General features: G+C 37.0%; 1 protein-coding gene across 6 annotated transcripts in view; it reads right to left on the minus strand.

Annotated features, from left to right (window-relative positions):
• PLD5 (phospholipase D family member 5) overlaps positions 1 to 15,328 on the minus strand; it is a 414,584-nt gene that overhangs the window by 37,882 nt on the left and 361,374 nt on the right. For all 6 annotated transcript variants that reach the window (XM_038542689.1, XM_038542692.1, XM_038542693.1 and 3 more), the window contains one exon: positions 7,880 to 8,016. In XM_038542689.1, the coding sequence (XP_038398617.1) occupies positions 7,880 to 8,016 (137 nt within the window). The remainder of the gene's footprint in view (positions 1 to 7,879; positions 8,017 to 15,328) is intronic.

Raw genomic sequence — 15,328 nt, forward strand, 5'->3', positions numbered from 1 at the left:
AGCCTGGCCCCCTGGCAAAGGCAGTGCAGTTTCACTCAGGGCAAAGACACCTGAGAACCAGCACAGCAGGGCCCTCCCCCAGAGGATCAGCGGAAGCATCCTGCCAAGACCAAGTCTACCGAACACTGAGAACTGCAAAACTCTAGCGCTAGGGAAAACAGTATAGAGAATTGGTGGGTTTTTGTTTTTTTTTTTCGCAACGATTCTTTAGTCTTTCGATTTTATTTTTTTCCTCTTTTCTTTTTCAAACAATTTCTTTTCAAATCTTTTTTTAAAATTTTTATTTATTTATGATAGTCACACACACACACACACACACAGAGAGAGAGAGAGAGAGGGGCAGAGACATAGGCAGAGGGAGAAGCAGGCTCCATGCACCGGGAGCCTGATGTGGGATTCAATCCGGGGTCTCCAGGATCACACCCTGGGCCAAAGGCAGGCGCCAAACCGCTGCGCCACCCAGGAATCCCCTTTTCAAACAATTTCTTATGTTATCACCTCTTTTTAAAAAAAATCTTTTAAAATTTTATTGTTTACACTTACATTCTATCCTTTCATTGTATTTAATTTTATTTTTGCATGGTATAAGTTTTATTTTTTTACAATTTTGGGATGCAGTTTATTCTAATAGAGCAAAATACACCCAGAATCCAGTGTACCACACTGTTCTTTTCACCTGTCTGATCATATTTTCTCTCTCTTTTTTTCTTCTTCTTCTTTTTTTTTTTGTTAAAGTCTTTTTAAATTTCCATCTTTACAGATACATTCTATCCTTTCAATGTAGTTAGTTTTATTTTTGTGTATATAAGCTTTTCTTTCTTTATAATTTTGGGATGTAGTTTCTTCTCACAGACTAAAATACACTCAAGATATAGTGTATTGCTTTGTTCTGTTTCCCTGTCTGTTTATACTCCTTCCTTTTGTTTTTTTTGCCTTTTAATTTTCATTTTTACAGTTACATTCTATCCTTTCAATGTATCTAATTTTATTTTTGTGCCTTTATAAGTTTTTCTTTCTTTACAATTTTGGGATCTAGTTTTCTAACAAACAGACCAAAATACACACATGATCCAGTGTATTGCTTTGTTCTGTTCACCTGTATGATTATATTCACTCTCTCTTTTTAGTTTTAATTTTTTTTCAGCTTTGGGTCTCTTCTGATTTGTCTAGTATATATTTCTCTGGGGTTGTTGTTGCCATTTTAGTATTTTGTTCTTTTGTTCATCTATTCTTCTCTGGACAGAATGACAAGATGGAAAAACTCACCTCATAAAAGAGAACAAGAGGCAGTACTGACTGTCAGGGACCTAATTAGTATGGATATAAGTAAGATGTTAGAACTAGAGTTCTGAATAATGATTATAAAGATGGGTTTGAAAAAAAGGCATAGAAGACACTAGAGAATCCCTTTCCAGAGAAATAAAAGAACTGAAATCTAATCAAGATGAAATAAAAGGGATGCCTGGGTGGCTCAGCAGTTGAGCATCTGCCTTTGGCCCAGGGTGTGATCCTGGAGTCCTGGGATTGAGTCCCATGTTGGGCTTCCCACATGGAGCCTTCTTCTCCCTCTGCCTGTGTCTCTGCTTCTCTCTCTCTGTCTCTGTTTCTCATGAGTAAATAAATAAAATATTTTTTTGAAGTTTGTTAAGATGAAATAAAAAAGGCTATTAATGAGATGCAATAAAAAATGGAGGCTCTAACTTTTAGGATAAAGGAGGCAGAAGAGAGAATTAGTGATATAGAAGTCAAAATGATGGATAAAAAAGACACTGAACAAGAGATAAACTACTACTTGGTCACCAGGGGAGAACTGGAGAGATAAGTGATATCATAAAGCAAAATAATGTTAGAATAATTGGAATCTCAGAAGAAGAGAAAAGAGAGAGGGAGAGGAACAGAAAGTATATTGGAGCAAATTATAGTGGAAAACTTCTCTAATCTGGTGAAATAAATAAGCATACAGGTCCAGCAGGCACAGAGAGCTTCCTTTAAAATCAATAAAAAGAGGTCAACGCCTCAATGTGTAATAGTGAAACTTGCAAATCTCAGAGACAGAGAAAATCCTGAAAGCAGCTTGGGACAAGAGATCTGTAATCTACAAGGGTAGAAACATCAGACTGGCAGCAGATCCACAGAGGCCTGGCAGGCTAGAAAGGACTGGCAGGATATATTCAGGGTGCTAAATGAGAAAAATGCAGCCAAACACTATCTTTCAAGGACATCATTCAAAATAGAAGGAAAGAAAAAGGACAAACAGAAACTATAAAAGTATTTGTAATCACTAAAATATCCCTGCAAGAAATATTAAAGGGGTCTTTTAAATGGAGAGAGAGCCCAAAAGTAACACAGACCAGAAAGGAACAGAGACAATGTACAAAAACAGTGACTTTACAGATAATACAATGGTAATAATTCCATATCTTTCAGTAGTTACTCTGAATGTAAATGGGCTAACTGTCCATCAGGTAGGATAAAAAGTAAGACTCATTGATATGATGTCTATAAGAGACTCCTTTAGACCCAAAGACACTACCAGATTGAAAATGAGAGGGTGGAAGACCATTTATCCTGCTAATGGATATCAAAAGAAAACTGGCGTAGCAGTCCTTATATCAGAGAAATTAGATTTTAAACCAAAGACTGTAATAAGAGATGAGGAAAAGCATTATATCATAATTAAGGGGTCTATTGAACAAGAAGGTCTAACCATTGTCAATATTTATGCCCTATGCATGGGAGAAGCCAATTATATAAACCAGTTAATAACAAAATTAACAAAACACATTGATAATAATAGGATAATAGTAGGGGAGTTTCACACCCCATTCACTGCAATGGAAAAATCATCTAAGCAGAAGATCAACAAAGAAACAAGGGCTTTAAATGACACAGTAGACCAGATGGACTTCACAGATATATTCAGAGCATTACATCCTAAAGCAAAACAACACGCATTCTTCTTGAGTGCACATGGAATATTCTCCAGAATAGGTCACGTACCAGGTCACAAATCAGGTTCCAATCAATACCAAAAGATTGGGATCATTCTCTGCATATTTTTAGACCACAATGCTTTGAAACTTGAACTCAATCACAAGAGGAAATTTGGAAAGAACTCAAATACATGGAGGTTAAAGAGCATCCAAATAAAGAATGAATGGATCAACCAGGAAATTTAAAAAGAATAAAAATTCATAGAACCAAATGAAAATAGAATCACAACTGTTCAAAATCTTTGGGATGCAGCAAAGGCAGTCATATGAGGGAAGTATATAGTAATATATGCCTTTATCAAGAAACAAGAAACGTCTCAAATATACAACCTAATCTTACATCTAAAGGAGCTGGAGAAAAAACAGCAAATAAAGACTAAACCCAACAGGAGAAGAGAATTAATAAAGATTAGAGCAGAAATCAATTAAATAGAAACCAAAAGAACAGATCAATGAACCTAGGTGCTGATATTTGAAAGAATTAATAAGATTGATAAACCCCTGGCCAGACTTAATAAAAAGAAAAGAGAAAGGGCATAAATAAATAAAATAATGAATGAAAGAAGAGGGATCATAACAAACACCAAAGAAATACAAACAATTATAAGAACATATTATGAGCAACTATATGCCAACAAATTAGTCAATCTGGAAGAAATGGATACATTCCTAGTGACATAAAACTACCAAAACTGTAACAGAAAGAAATAGAAAATCTGAACAGACCCATAAATATCAAGGGAATTGAAACAGTAATAAAAATATCTCCCAACAAACAAGAGTCCAGGGTCATATGACTTTCCAGGAGAATTCTACCAAACATTTAAAGAAGAACTAATACCTATTCTTTTGAAGCTATTTCAAAAAATTGAAATGGGAAGAAAACTTCCAAACTCATTCTGTGAGGCCAGCATTACCTTGATCTCTAAAACCAAAGACCCGGTGACAGGCACTGAGTGGGCACTTGACAGGATGAGCACTGGGTGTTATTCTATATGTTGGCAAATTGGACACCAATAAAAAATAAATTTATAAAAAAAATAAACTGGGGCACATATGGCTCAAAAAAAAAAAAAAACAACAAAAAACAAAAAAACAAAACAAAACAAAAACCAAAGACCCCACCAAAAAGGACAATTACAGAGCAATATCCCTGATGAACATGGATGCAAAAATTCTCACCAAAATACTGGCCAATAGGATCCAACAGTACATTAAAGGGATTATTCACCACAACCAAGTGGGATTTATGCCTGGGTTGCAAGGGTGGTTCCACATCTGCAAATCAATCACTACATTAATAAAATAAAGAACAAGAACTATATGATCCTCTCAATAGATGCAGATAAAAGCATGTGGGGGCCCCTTGGTGACTCAGTGGTTGAGCGTTTGCTTTTGGCTCAGGTCATGATCCCAGAGTCCTAGGATCGAGTCCTTCATCAGGTTCCCCAAAGAGAGCCTGCTTCTCCCTCTGCCTATGTCTCTGCCTCTCTCTGAGTCTCTCATGAATAAATAAAATCTTAAAAACAGCATTTGACAAAGTATATCATCCTTTCTTGATTAAAACTACAATGTAGGGATAGAGGCAACATATCTCAACATCATAAAAGCTATCTATGAAAAGCTCACGGTGAATATCATTCGCAATGGGGAAAAACTGAGAGCTTTTCCCCTAACAGGAATACGACAGGGATGTCCACTCTCACCACTGTTTTTCAACATAGTACTAGAAGTCCTAGCCTCAGCAATCAGACAACAAAAAGAAATAAAAGGCATCTGAATTGGCAAAGAAGAAGTCAAAATCTCACTCTTTGCAGACGACATGATACTCTTATGGAAAACCCGAAAGACTCCACCCCAAAGTTGCTAGAATTAATACAGGACTCCAGCAGAGTAGTGGGATATAAAACCAATGAACAGAAATCAGGTGCATTTCTATACACTAACAATGAGACAGAGGAAAGAAAAATTAACAAGTGGATCCCATTTGCAATTGCACCAAAAAAACATAAGATACTTAGGAATAAAGCTAAGCAAAGAAGCAAAGGATCTGTACTCAGAAAACTATAGAGCACTTATGAAAGAAACTGAGGAAGACACAAAGAAATGGGAAAGCATTCTACGTTCATGGATTGGAACAGCAAAGGCTGTTAAATAAAATGTCTATGCTACTTTCAGCAATCTATACATTCAATGCAATCCTTATCAAAATACCATCATCTTTTTTTCACAGAGCTGAAACAAATAATCCTAAAATTTGTATACAACCAGAAAAGACCCCAGATAGCCAAAGAAATATTGAAAAAGAAAATCAAAGCTGGTGGCATCACAATCCAGAGATCAATCTCTGTTACAAACCTGTAATCATCAAGACAGTATGGTACTGGCAGAAAAATAGACACACAGATCAATGGAACATTCAGAAATGGATCTTCAACTCTATGGTCAACTAATCTTCAACAAAGCAGGAAGGAATACCCAATGGAAAAAAGACAGACTCTTCCCAACAAATGGTGTTGGGAAAATTGGACAGCCACATGCAGAAAGATGAAACTGGACCCTTTCCTTACATCAGACACAAAAATAGGCAAAAAAATGGATGAAAGACCTAAATGTGAAACAGGAATCCATCAATATCCTAGAGAAGAACATAGGCAGCAACCTTTTTGACCTTGGCCATAGCAACTTCTTAGAAGACATATCAAGATAAGAAGCTTTTGCAAGGCAAAGGAAACAGTAGGAAAAAAAAAAGACAACTGACAGAATGTGAGAATATATTTGCAAATGTCTTATCAGATAAAGGTCTAGTATCCAAAATCTATAAAGAACTTATGAAACTTAACACCCAAATAACAAATAATCCAGTCAAGAAATGGGCAGAAGACATGAACAGACATTTCTCCAAAGAAGATTAACAAATGGTCAATAGATGCATGAAAAAATGGTCCACATCATTCAACATCAAGAAAATACAATCAAAACCACAATGAGATACCACCTCACACCAGTCACAATGGCTAAAATCTACTTCTGAAACTAATAGTACATTATATGTTAGTTGACTGAATTTAACTAAAAAATATGTTTTTAAAAATAAATAAAAGTCTGTAGCATATTAACACACTGATATTTGATAATGTCTATTTGTTTATTCAAGTGGAATTCACTCCTGAAAACTTTCCCCAGGCCAATATAAAGACAAGCAGCCAGGGTGACTTTTACATTTTTTTCATAATTTTTTTTCATTCTTGAGAGGGATTTAATTATAACCTGGACATTTGAACTACTTCTTATATCTCTGATGACTTTTCATTAGAACCCTTGAAAGTAGCAGCAGGTCTGAGATATAATTATGATAAAAGAACTGTTTCTAAATAACAGCTGAAATGGTAGATTAATAACACAAATGAAAAATTTCAGGTGAGTTTTCAGTTCTTTACATTCTTTTCCTTTTATCTAATATTTGCATTTCCAAGATATTTTAGATTCTCCATGCTAACTCCTTCTCCCCTGGCCACAGTGGATCTTAATTTTGTTCATGGGACTTCATGGAATGAAAGCTTGTCAATTCTAAGAAATCATAATCCCAAATTAACCTAAGTCCATAAACCTGACCTTATTCTCATTCTAAATAATGGAAAAAATCAGGCAAAATCTATCTCTTATGTTTCAAAATTTTTCCAAAGTGAAGTTGACATCTAAAACGAAATATCAGACCAAATACACATTAAACAGGAGAAAATTGAAAAGGAGGGATAGAAAACATGTAAAAGTATATGGGTAAAAACCTATGAATATTCAAGGGATGTACCATATTTTAAAGTAAAAGTATTTTAATAGTTTCTTTTGCAGCTTAAAATGCTTTTTGACTGTCATGATGGGAAATCACTTTCTGGGAGAAACATGCTTTCGCAATCCTATAGCTATTTGCATAAAGAAGCTGCACATTATGCATATGTGAGGTTGGCATCATGAAAAGTATTCAAGCAATAGAGAGCATGCTTAATTATTTTACCTCAGTAAATGGTTATTTTGAAATTGTAATTTTCCAAATTAAAAAGGTCTCAGATTATACTCCCAGAAATGTGCACTTTGAAAACTTTTCCTGGATTACATGAGTTATTCAAAACACAAGCACCCAAATCTCTGCATTCCCAGCAAGAAAGTGAAAGTGAGAAATATCTGAGGCATAGCCAGTGATGCATTCATGCATGTAATGATTTGGGGGTACACATTCTGCTCCCAAATTTATTTCAAGTATTTTTGCCCTAAACAGTGATGAATTATTGAAAAATCCCTTCATTTTTAAAATGCTTTCTTCCTCATATAAAGGAATGGATTAACCAAGAACATATACATTCTGAGTTTCCTTCTTTAATTTGCAACAATATGAAAGTTTAGCCTTTAATGCCACCAGTACAACGAAATGGTATCTCCCGGAAGGAAAGTCTTACCAGGCCTACTCAGTTCCAGTATGTCCTCAGGTATGCCTGCCAACTAATAATTTTTAAGAAATATTTTTTTCAAATAATTTTTATTATTTATTATATTTTTCAAATAACGTTAAGTTGACAACAACCCAATCTTCATTCTCAAGTTGTTCCCATGCCTATAAGGTAGAGCACTGAGGAACTTCTGCAGGGTGAGACCCTGAGTCCTCCAAAGGGACTGAAGGAGGAGATGCATCATAGGTCAGGTGCAAATGCATACTGAGGAGGTTATTTGCATGGTGTGTGACCTAACATGAACTGACAGCATTTCAGTGTCCATGTTGGTTTCCTGTGGTCCCAGTTTGTGCCTGGCCCTGGAGACGGGGTTCTTTTTTTTTTTTTTTTTTTTTTTTTTTTTGAGACTGGGTTCTAAGACAAAATTATGCACTCACTGACCTTTTGGTGCTTGTGCTGGAGATAGGCAGGTAGTCCATGACAGCGATGTATACGTACTGCTTGGCATCATCTATCACGCTGTAGATGGCGTCTATGTCAAAGCTTCTGTTTTTAGGGCAAAAGAGTTTAGGAGAATTCTGTGAAGACACAAAAACCAAGCTTTTAGAGGATTAATTTTTGTAAGCTGGAGCTTTCTCTTTTTTGTTGCTGTTTTTTATTAGTTTTAATGGATCTTGGCTTTTAAGTAAATTTTTGCAAACCAACTTTGCAATTCTGTATAAGATTAGACAAATACGTATTCGATCCTATCATATTTGAGGCATGTTTAGATCAAGGTGTGGTAGGATAGGTCTCAAGTCTGTCCTTTATATCTGTTTTGGGAAGGAATTCTTGCTTTCAATACCAACTACACCTCTGATTTTCAGAGGGAGCTCTAACTCTAAACTTAGGGGACTCTGAAGAAAACCCTATGTGCAGAGAGCTGCTAATTTTCTCAGGTGTTACCATATAATACATATATACACATATGGAACTAATTCACTCAAAAAGTCATTTCATTAGAAAAGTGATATGGCCATGAAAATGGTCAAGACACAGAATCTAAATCTTGTTTTTTTTTTTTTTTTTCTCTCTCTCTTTCCCCAAATCAGTCATCAAGTCAGGAAGAAGAGTGAAAGGGTGATCAGTAATTCTAGAGGAAAAACCAAGTAAGTTATTACAATGCCCAAATTCATTAGGAGAGATAGGAAAGGAAGATATTCTCAAAGACTCAAGCAAATAAACAAAGAGGCAAATTGTACTTGAGACGTCTTTCTCATGTTGCTCAAGGTGGTTTCCATCTTATAAAAATAAGATATTCTTGGATGAAGTTGCTGTAGAAAAAGAAAGACATAGTTGGGTTTTCTCATTGTTTTCTCACCACACAGGATGGAAAATAGCATTATCATGGTTGCTGTGTTACCCTGACCAGAAGTGTGCAGTGGTGAGTGCAGGGGTGCATATAATCTGAGGGGTGCTTTTATAAAAAATCTGAATACATGGTTTCTGGAACTGCCTTCAGTGGCAATATTGAGTCCCTCATCCAAGGCTCAGAAACTCCCCATACTGTGCTGGTAGGAATCCCTATCCTGGATTAGACAGAGGGAAGGTGAAGTGGTTGTTCTTGATGCCCAATCAAGACAGATGTGGAGCATGGGGGACATGAAAGGAGCCTCTTCAAGGCCAGAGACCCTCTAGGCATTCCTGCTCAGAAAGTATCCTTGGCAGGTGACTATCAGATTGAGTTTTTGATCATTTAAATTATTTTTCTTTTGGAATGAAGATAAGCTTCCAAGTCTTTTAAAAAACTAATGCCAGTAAAAATAGGGGGCAAGATGGCAGAGGAGTAGGGGTCCTCAACTCACCTGGGTCCACCAACTTATCTAGATAACATTGAAATCATCCTGAAAACCTACAATTTTGTCCTGAGATTTAAAGAGAGAAGAGCTGGAATGCTACAGAGAGAAGGGTTTTTGCTACTAGCAAGAATCATCTAGGGTGAAATTTACTTAGGTTGTGGTTGATACTCTTGACTCAGCCCACTCATACAGCCACTCTGCACTGAGCAAAATGACTAGAAGGAAGAACTCACCACAAAAGAATCAGAAACAGTACTCTCTGCCACAGAGTTACAGATTTTGGATTACAATTTGATGTCAGAAAGCCAATTCAGAAGCACAGTTATAAAGCTACTGGTGGCTCTGGAAAAAAAAGCATAAAAGATTAAAGGACTTCATGACTGCAGAATTTAGATCTAATCAGACCAAAATTAAAAATCAATTAAATGAGATGCAATCCAAATTGTAGATCCTAACGATGAGGGTTAATGAGGTGGAAGAAAGAGTGAGTGACATAGAAGACAAGTTGATGGCAAGGAAGGAAGCTGAGGAAAGAGAAAACAATTATAAGACCATGAGGAAAGGTTAAGGGAAATAAATGACAGCCTCAGAAGGAAAAATCTATGTATAATTGAGGTTACAGAGAGCACTGAGAGGGCCAGAGGGCCAGAAAGCATATTTAAACAACTATAACTGAGAACAACCCTAATCTGGGGAGGGAAACAGGCATTCAGATCCAGGAGATAGAGAGGTCCCCCCCAATAAAAACCATTCAACACCTTGACATTTAATAGCAAAACTTGCAAATTCCAAAGATAAAGAGAAAATCCTTAAAGCAGCGAGAGACAAGAGATTTCTAACTTATATGGGGAGAAATATTAGATTAACAGCACACCTCTCCACAGAGACCTGGCAGGCCAGAAACGGCAGGCAGGATATATTCAGGGTCCTAAATGAGAAGAACATGCAGCCAAGAATACTTTATCCAGCAAGGCTCTCATTCAGAATAGAAGAGATAAAGAACTTCCAAGATAGGCAGAAACTGAAAGAATATGTGACCACCAAACCAGCTCTGCAGGAAATATTAAGGGGCACTCTGTAAAAGAAAAAGGAAGCCCAAAGATATAATCCACAAAAAAGGGCCTGAAAGGTATTATGATGACATTAAATTCATATCTTTCAGTAGTTAACTCTGAATGTGAATGGGCTAAATGATCCCATTAAAAGATGCAGGGTTTCAGACTGGATAAAAAAGCAAGACCCATCTGTTTGCTGTCTACAAGAGACTCAATTTAGACCTAAGGACACCTTCAGCCTGAAAATGAAAGGGTAGAGGACCATTTACCATTTAAATGGTCCTCAAAAGAAAGCTGGGGTACCAATCCTCATATCAGAAAATTAAATTTTATCCCAAAGACTGTTGTAAGAGATGAAGAGGGACACTATATCATACGTAAAGGGTCTATGCAACAAGAAGACCTAACAATCATGAATATTTATGTCCCTAATGTGGGAGCTTCCAAGTATATCAATCAATTAATAACCAAAGCAAAGACATACTTACATAATAATATACTAATAGTAGGAGACTTCAACATGGCACTTTCTGCAAATGATAGATATCAGTACAACATCACCAAAGAAACAAGGGCTTTAAATGATACAATGGACCAAACAGATTTCACAGATATATCTACAGAACTTTGCATCCTAATCAACTGAATACACATTCTTCTCAAGTGCACATGGAACTTTCTCCATAATAGACCACATACTGGGTCACAAATCAGGTCTCAACCAATACCAACAGATTGGGATTGTCCCCTGCATATTTTCAGACCACTTGCTTTGAAACTAGAATTCAATCACAAGAAGAAATTTGGAAGAAACTCAAACACATGGAGGTTAAAGAGCATCCTACTAAAAGATGAATGGGTCAACCAGTAAATTAGAGAAGAATTAATATATTCATTAAACTAATGAAATAGAAGATACAACCATTCAAAATATTTGGGATACAGCAAAAGCAATCCTAAGAGGGAAATACATCACAATACAAGCATCCCTCAAAAAATTGGAGGAAACTCAAAATACACAAGCTAAACTTGCATCTAAAGGAACCGGAGAAAGAACAGCAAATAAAACCTACACCAAGCAGAAGAAGAGAGATAATAAATATTTGAGCAGAACTCAATGAAATAGAGACCAGAAGAACTGTAGAACAGATCAACAAAACCAGGAGTTGGTTCTTTGAAAGAATTAATAAGATAGATAAACCCCTAGCCAGCCTTATTAAAAAGAAAAGAAAAAAGACTCAAATTAATAAAATCATGAATTAAAGAGATCACAACCAATACCAAGGAAATACAAACGATTTTAATAAGGTATTATGAGCAGCTATACGCCAATAAATTAGGCAATCTAGAAGAAATGGATGCATTTCTGGAAAACCACAAATTACTAAAACTGGAACAGGAAGAAATAGAAAACCTGAACAGGCCAATAACCACGGAGGACATTGAATCAGTCATCAAAAACCTCCCAAGACATAAAAGTCCAGGGCCAGATGGCTTCCCAGGGCATTCTATCAAACATTTAAAGAAGAAACAATACCTATTCTACTAAAGCTGTTCCAAAGGATAGAAAGGGATGGAATACATCCAATCTCGTTTTATGAGGCCAGCATCACCTTAATTCCAAAACCAGACAAAGACCCAACCAAAAAGGAGAATTATAGACCAATATTCCTGATGAACACAGATGCAAAAATTCTCAGCAAGATACTAGCCAATAGGATCCAACAGTACATTAAGAAGATTATTCATCATGATCAAGTGGGATTTATTCCCGGGATGCAAGGTTGATTCAACACCCATAAAACAATCAACATGATACATCACATCAACAAGAGAAAAAAAACAAGAACCATATGATCCTCTCAATAATTGCAGAAAAGCATTAGACAAAATACAGCATCCATTCCTGATCAAAATTCTTCAGAGTGTAGGGATAGAGGGAACATTCCTCAGCATCTTAAAAAAGCATCTTAAAAGAAAAAGCTATCTACGAAAAGCCCACAGCAAATACCATTCTCAATGGGGAAACACTGAGAGCCTTTTTCCTAAGATCAGGAACATGACAGGGATGTCCACTCTCACCACTGCTATTCAACATAGTACTGGAAGTCCTAGCCTCAGCAATCAGACAACAAAAAGAAATAAAAGGCATTCAAATTGGCAAAGAAGAAGTCAAACTCTCCTTCTTCACAGATGACATGATACTGTATATAAAAACCCAAAAGACTCCACCCCAAGATTGCTAGAAATCATACAGCAATTCGGCAGTGTGGCAGGATACAAAATCATTGCCCAGAAATCAGTGGCATTTCTATACACTAACAATGAGACTGAAGAAAGAGAAATTAAAGAGTCAATTCCATTTACAATTGCACTGCAAAGCATAAAATACCTAGGAATAAACCTCACCGAAGAGGTAAAGGATCTATACCCTACAAACTACAGAACACTTCTGAAAGAAATTGAGGAAGACACAAAGAGATGAAAATATATTCCAGCTCATAGATTGGAAGAATAAATATTGTGAAAATGTCTATGCTACCCAAGGCAACTTACACATTCAATGTACCAAGGACATTCTTCAGAGAGTTGGAACAAATAATCTTAAGATTTGTGTGGAATCAGAAAAGACCTTGAATAGCCAGGGGGATATTGAAAAAGAAAACTAGAGCCAGGGGCATCACAATGCCAGATTTCAGGTTGTACTACAAAGCTGTGATCATCAAGACGTGTGGTACTGGCACAAGAACAGACACATAGATCAACGGAACAGAATAGAGAATCCAGAAATGGGCCCTCAACTCTATGGTCAACTAATATTCGACAAAGCAGGAAAGACTATCCACTGGAAAAAGCACAGTCTATTCAATAAATGGTGCTGGGAAAATTAGACAGCCACGTGCAGAAGAATAAAACTAGACCACTCTCTTACACCATACACAAAGATAAACTCAAAATGGATGAAATATTTAAATGTGAGACAAGAATCCATCAAAAACCTAGAGGATAACACAGGCAACACCCTTTGTGAACTCGGCCACAGCAACTTCTTGCATCTATGAAGGCAAGGGAAACAAAAGCAAAAGTGAACTATTGGGACTTCATCAAGATAAAAAGCTTCTGCACAGCAAAAGAAACAGTCAAGAAAACTAAAAGACAACCTACAGAATGGGAGAAGATATTTGCAAATGACATTTCAGATAAAGGGCTAGTATCCAAGATCTATAAAGAACTTACTAAACTCAAGAGCAAAGAAACAAACAATCCAATCATGAAATGGGCAAAAGACATGAACAGAAATTTCTCCAAAGAAGATATACAAATGGCCAACAAGCACATGAGAAAATGCTCCCCATCACTTGCCATCAGGGAAATAGAAATAAAAACCACAATGAGATACCACCTCAACCAGTGAGAATGGTGAAAACTAACAAGACAGGAAACAATAAATGTTGGAGAGGATGTGGAAAAAGGGGAACCCTCCTGCACTGTTGGTGGGAATGTGAGCTGGTGCAGCCACTATGGAAAACTGTGTGGAGGATCCTCAAAGAGTTAAAAATAGAACTTCATAGAGTTAAAAATATGACCCAGCAATTGCACTCCAAAGATACAGATGCAGTGAAAAACCGAGACACCTGCTCCCCAATATTAATAGCAGCAATGTCCACAATAGCCAAACTGTGGAATTAGCCTTGGTTTCCATCAAAAGATGAATGGATAAAGAAGATGTGGTCTATATATACAATATATATATACAATGGAATATTCCTCAGCCATCAGAAACAATGAATACCCACCATTCGCTTTGCCGTGGATGGAACTAGAGGGTATTAGGCCGAGTGAAGTAAGTCAATCGGAGAAGGACAAACATTATATGGTTTCACTCATATGGGGAATATAAAAAATAGTGAAAGGGATTAAAAGGGAAAGGAGAGAAAATGAGTGGGAAATATTAGAGAGGGTGACGAAACCTGAGAGACTCCTAACTCAGGGAAACAAACAAGGGGTACTGGAAGGGGGCGTAGGTAGGGAGATGGGGTGACTGAGTGATGGGCACTGAATGGGGCACTTGACAAGATGAGCACTGAATGTTATACTATATGTTGGCAAATCGAACTCCAATAAAAAAATATACAAAAAAAGGAGTAAAAAAAAAAAAACTATGCCAAAAAAAACCTTTCATGAAAAAACATAAAAGAAACAGAAACAAACAAAACCCCCACAAAACAGCAATAAAAAATAAAAGAAACAAAACCCAGTACTGATCCTATATCCTTTCCCCAGCACACACATCATGGATACACCATCTGTCCCCAAGACAGGTACTCCTGCTTTTACGATGTCTCCTATGTCTCCTTCTTGGTCTTGACTGCTGTTCCTTCCATCCAGAGCCTAGTGCTTTTTGCTGGGGCTTTTACACCACCATTTCCTTATCACCACTATAATGTAAATACACACACACACACACACACACACACACACACACACGTCATGCTCAGCATTCTGGTGTCTGGGAATCCAGCCTGAACTCATTTGGAGGGTTGTATCTACGGCCCACTGTGCCCTGCCCCCCCTTCCCCCCCGTTTCTCTGCCTCCTTCCTGTGCTGGCTACCATGCTCTCCATGCCCCAAAGTGAAATAATGGCCTGGCTCCCATCTGTCTGCCCTGAGTATTTGCTCCTGCCAGCACTTCTGGCCCAGGTTTCCCTAGTCCTGTCTATCAGAGTACTATGCTCTAAGTTTCAGCAAGTACCAGCTCCTCCATGAAACTTATTTCCCCACCCAGAGGCTCCTTCTCCCTTCTCTGTCATCCCATAATATGATTTATATGAGATATTATTTAGCATATTCAAACTGGTAATTACTCGTACTTGCCTCATCTCTCTACCTAGATTTTCATTGACTTGATTTTAGGAATTGTATTTTACTCATTTTTCTATCTCCATCAATACATTCAGTATTGAAATTACTTAATTCCCTCAGCCTGTTGGGTCTGC

Source organism: Canis lupus, chromosome 7, assembly GCF_011100685.1.
Source record: "Canis lupus familiaris isolate Mischka breed German Shepherd chromosome 7, alternate assembly UU_Cfam_GSD_1.0, whole genome shotgun sequence".
Classification (NCBI taxonomy): Eukaryota; Metazoa; Chordata; class Mammalia; order Carnivora; family Canidae; genus Canis; species Canis lupus.